The sequence below is a fragment of the Paramormyrops kingsleyae genome, chromosome 8, assembly GCF_048594095.1.
Source record: "Paramormyrops kingsleyae isolate MSU_618 chromosome 8, PKINGS_0.4, whole genome shotgun sequence".
NCBI lineage: Eukaryota > Metazoa > Chordata > Actinopteri > Osteoglossiformes > Mormyridae > Paramormyrops > Paramormyrops kingsleyae.
Genome location: NC_132804.1, coordinates 30,924,855 through 30,929,531, shown reverse-complemented (window position 1 = coordinate 30,929,531; position 4,677 = coordinate 30,924,855). Strand labels below are relative to the sequence as shown.

General features: G+C 41.7%; 1 protein-coding gene across 1 annotated transcript; it reads left to right on the top strand.

The window, feature by feature from the left end:
• Positions 1-537: 537 nt before the first annotated feature.
• LOC111835962 (transcription factor MafB-like) lies at positions 538-3,731 on the top strand. Its single transcript, XM_023796806.2, has 2 exons — positions 538-744; positions 979-3,731. The coding sequence occupies exon 2, from the start codon at positions 1,052-1,054 to the stop codon at positions 2,051-2,053; it is 1,002 nt and encodes a 333-aa protein (XP_023652574.1). The 5' UTR covers positions 538-744; positions 979-1,051; the 3' UTR covers positions 2,054-3,731.
• The last annotated feature ends 946 nt before the right edge of the window (positions 3,732-4,677 follow it).

Here is a 4,677-nt window from a genome sequence, read left to right as displayed (position 1 = left end):
AGAATGATGTAGTAGAAGGTAATCAAAATAAAAAAGAATGTGTATATGTGTATAAAAACAATATGAATCTATGTTTAAATCTATACATAAATCCAATGCATTATAAATGAATAATATTATGGATATTGTCACTGTTTCTGAAAATAGTTTCGATGTTTTTCATAAAATGTAACCTTGATTTTTTTCTTTACTGTATTAGGTTTGATAAACAAATATTTTGTGTAGCTAATCTTTACGGATTTTACACTTTTGTTTATTCTTTATTGTTCAAGTTTCATTCATAGTTAAAAATTTACAGATTAGCCTATATGGTTAAGGTTAAAAGACAAACATTTTTAAGAAAGTGTTTGGTATACGTTCCGAAACCCGTCTGTTATGAACCTTTCATGTTCATAAGTGAATTTTCTAACAGTTTCTACTGGCCCCTTATTTACAGGGACTCGGCTCAGCTGACGAATTTAAAACTGTCAAAAGTGCGCGTCCCTCCCCGGCTAGTTATGTTAATCAGCCGGTCTTCATTGGGTGAGGGTGAGGTTTTGGCCCAGCTTCATGCTGCGACGTCACCCAGAGGAGCCTTAACAGGAAAAGCGCCACTGGGAAGAGGCTGAGATCTGCGCGGCGCAGGACAGAAGGTGCCAGCACTCCGCAAATTCGCCTTCACCTTCGCTTGCCTGGAAACCGGACCTACAGATCAGATTATTTGCGACAAAGGCTCGAATACATCAGGTTTTGTTGTGCTTACAGGTATTATGATTATACGCCTTTTTCCGCAGAAATAACTTGATTTCCAACTTTTTTGGATGGAAAGAAATCTGCCACTTTAATTACCGTTAGACTTTAATCACCTTTCATTTTCTTGACAGCCGAGGATCCTGATGTGATTTATTTGCATTAAGTTTTCTATTTGCTTACTGTTCTTTATGCAGTCTTACTGCTGTTAGACTGCTTTTGAGCTTAAAAAACTTCTTCTTTTTTAAGAGTTGGCGCGCCGACAAGACTAATACAGTAAAGTGCATTAGAAAGAGGGCAAACTTCGCGAAGCAGAGGCGGCATGACTGCGGAGATCAGCATGAGCTCAGCACACATTTTGGACTATGTCAATGACTTTGATTTCGTCAAGTTCGACGTGAAGAAAGAAGCGTTAATCGGTCTGGACACTGTCTCCGTGCGGCAGTGCAACAGGATCCAGCCGCCGGGGTCTGTGTCCTCCACCCCGGTCAGCACTCCTTGCAGCTCCGTGCCCTCTTCTCCCAGTTTCAGTCCGACAGAACAGAGGAATTACGTGGACGAGCTTTGCTGGCTGCCCAACACCACCTATAACCAGCAGATAGATCCCCAGACGCTGGGCCTGACACCAGAGGATGCGGTCGAGGCCCTCATCGGCAGCCACGGTCACTCTCCACTTACCAATATCCATCAACAGCTTCACCCAGGGGACTATGAGGGCTACAGGGCACTGCAGCACCACGCTCACGTCCATGCGCAGAAACACCAGCAGCAGTACCTGGGCGTCAGCCATCCTCGCTCTGAGGAGCTGCCTCATCACCCAGGGCCACACACCCATGTACACGGCCAGAACCAGGACCACAGCCCGTCTCCTGACTCCTCGCTTCCCCACGCACAGTTTCACCATCGCCATAACCAGCACCCTCAGCAGGGCCACCATAGTAGCGGAGGGGGCATGAATGTGGAGGAGCGTTTCACAGATGAGCAGCTAGTGTCCATGTCAGTAAGGGAATTAAATCGGCACCTGCGGGGCTTCACCAAGGATGACGTGGTCCGCCTGAAGCAGAAGCGCAGGACCCTCAAGAATCGCGGCTATGCTCAGTCCTGCCGGTACAAGCGAGTCCAGCAGAAGCATGTGCTCGAACACGAAAAGACTCATCTATTAACCCAGGTGGAGCAACTCAAGCAAGAGATCAGCCGTCTGGCCCGGGAGAGAGATGCCTACAAGCTGCAGTGCGAGAAGCTGGCAGGCTCCTGCGGCTTCCGCGACGGTGAATCCGCCAGCGACAGCCCGTCCTCCCCGGAGTTCCTCTGTGATTTAATCTGACGGGAAGATGGCGATCAGCGCTACAGTGATCCCCCGGTTCACTGAAAGCCGTTTTTTCTTCATCTGACAGCCGAAATATAGTGAAGATGGGAGTGTTTCTCAAAGTAGCAGCCCATTGCACGGCACTTCTGCAATTACATGAGGGTTACTCTACGCAAAGAAAGTTTTCTAGCACTGGCGAGCCTGGTCAGAGTAATTCCCTGGAGAATTATGGAAACGCATTACGAAAGACCCGATGCTCAGATCCAAACTGCATTTTCGCCGTGGACCCAGTTTGTAAGCCTCATTGAGAGAAACTTCTGGGACAAGGGACATTTAAGCTAAAATTATTTGCCTGCTTGGTTACATAGAAGCATTTTAAAATATGCATAAAATATTATTCCTGCATGCTGGACATGTATGGTGAAAATCTATTTTGTACATTTCGTTTGTCTTTAATGCATATCCTTGATCTGAACCTTAAATTGCAACATTGCCTTTTCTGTTGTGCCGTTGCACATTTTTTGTTTATTTAGTTTGTAATTACACGCTACACAAACATCAAACGAGTATTTTAGTGCTAGATGCAAATTTTGTATTTTTTAAAATATTTCCAAAACCTATGCCAAAAAACATCTGTTTATTTTGGCATTTATTTCACAAAAAAAGTAACTAGTTCTGTTAATTTCACTTTTTGGTGTGTCATTAATGGTTTGGGAGGCTGTCGTTTGTGTTATTTTAAAAGGGAGTTAAACAACCAGGAATTTAGTTCATTAGTTCCGTTTATGTTTAGAGCAGAGGACGTTCTAGCTACTGAAATGATCAGGGGCTAAGTCAAGTTTACCTGGGGCTTGACTTTTTTTTTTTTTTTTGAAGGAAGATAATTGGCATGGGGGCTAAAATACTCGGAGCCATCCTGCAGAGATTTTGTATTAGTGGCCGATTAAGTCTTACTTATACATACATATCAGACACATTTTAATATTAATGCGCCGTTGAAGACCTATTTCAATTGAGATACCTCAATGAATATAACAGTTTATGGCATTTCATTTATTTTAATCATTACGTTAAACGCTTATCATTATATAGGCCTACGTTTCCAGGAAAAACACACAACAGCGGCCCTGGTTATAAATATGGTATTTCTACTAATGCAACATGATACCAAACATTAAAGTGTCTCTATGGGGCATAGCAGCCCTGCGTCAGGAATGTTAAATAATCGTTTTTAAATACTCAGTAGAAAGTTTTGTGTGTTTCTGTGTTTTTTTTCTGCCGGTCAGTTTAAAGAAAATGTTTAGAGAATGTTATGGGTATATCCTATGATCATGTAATTCCTTTCGTATTATCTTTATCTTTGGATATTCTGGTTCTGCTGGCCAGATACATAGTTAATTAAAACAATCAAACAGAATGATCTTAATGGAGACAGCATGCTGTTTGCAATCGTATTTTGACGAGTCGCGGATATATTCAACCTCGTTACTGATTCAACGGTGTTGAAATCAGGTTTGAACTGCAGCTGCGGTTTCGCTTGGTAATTTTTTGTGTGTTGCCTTTTAATCCTGTTTATATATGAAAAAACGTTGATTTGGAGTATTATAGTTAAGTTCAGACTGGTTTCTGTTTTATCATATATTTCTTTGTTTTCAGAAGAAATTGTTTCCTATTTTGCATAATAAAGTCATATCAATGACGCACTGTTCTGAGAAGTATTTACTTCTGTTTTTTTAAAAAACGAATCGTAATATCTTGTTCCGAATATTAACTCGGGTCACGATTTAATAATTTTCCACCAAAGCAATAATAAATCAAAATGAAAATATTCTAAATCCTCACAAACGACCAAACTTTATTCATTCGGAGGCCTGGAAACAGGCTTTGACTGACTTAAAAAACTGCAGAATAAATATTGGTATTAAAGATAAGTTTTATTACATAACGTACACGTAATGTTTTTTTCCCTCGATTTTTGGCAAATGGCTGTTCATGCGGCTTAGTAAAATTGCGGCCCCTCTGTGGCGATGGCGTTATCTCAGCGCTGCCCTGCTGACGCGCGCTTTAAGCGGCAGGCGGCACCGCAAGGGGATCTTTGACCTGAAAACACCGGGAGTGAGACTATCTAATTGCTCAGGGAAGCTGCTGTTTAAAACACAGCTAAAATACCATATTTTGTTGTATGTTCAAATGATACGCTGCCAAGCTGCTACATAAGTTTAATCTTAGGTGCCACTTTATAAGTTGACAGTTATCAGAATGCTGTACTAACATCGGCACATCTTGGTAATCACTTTACGCAAGACGAATATATGCTGTAACTGCTATATTTAAGAACTATTTTCCATAGCTTCCTTTCTATGAAAATATTATGGGCTGTAGCCGCACTTGGATGTCGCAAAGCAGATAGGGTGTGACTACGGGAAATGTCTACGGATCGAGGAATAGCCACCCTCATGCGGCTTAGTTACAGACCAGTCGGGCTTGTTTCCCAGCGTGAATTATAGATGGGAGACGGCGGGCTTGCATGCTCAGAAATTATTATTTTTTCTCCTTACATGATAGCTGCCATAGTAGCCGTTATTGGTAATAAAGATTATTTTAATTTTAGAAGTACAATCTCAGAATAAAGGGTGCCAGTTTGT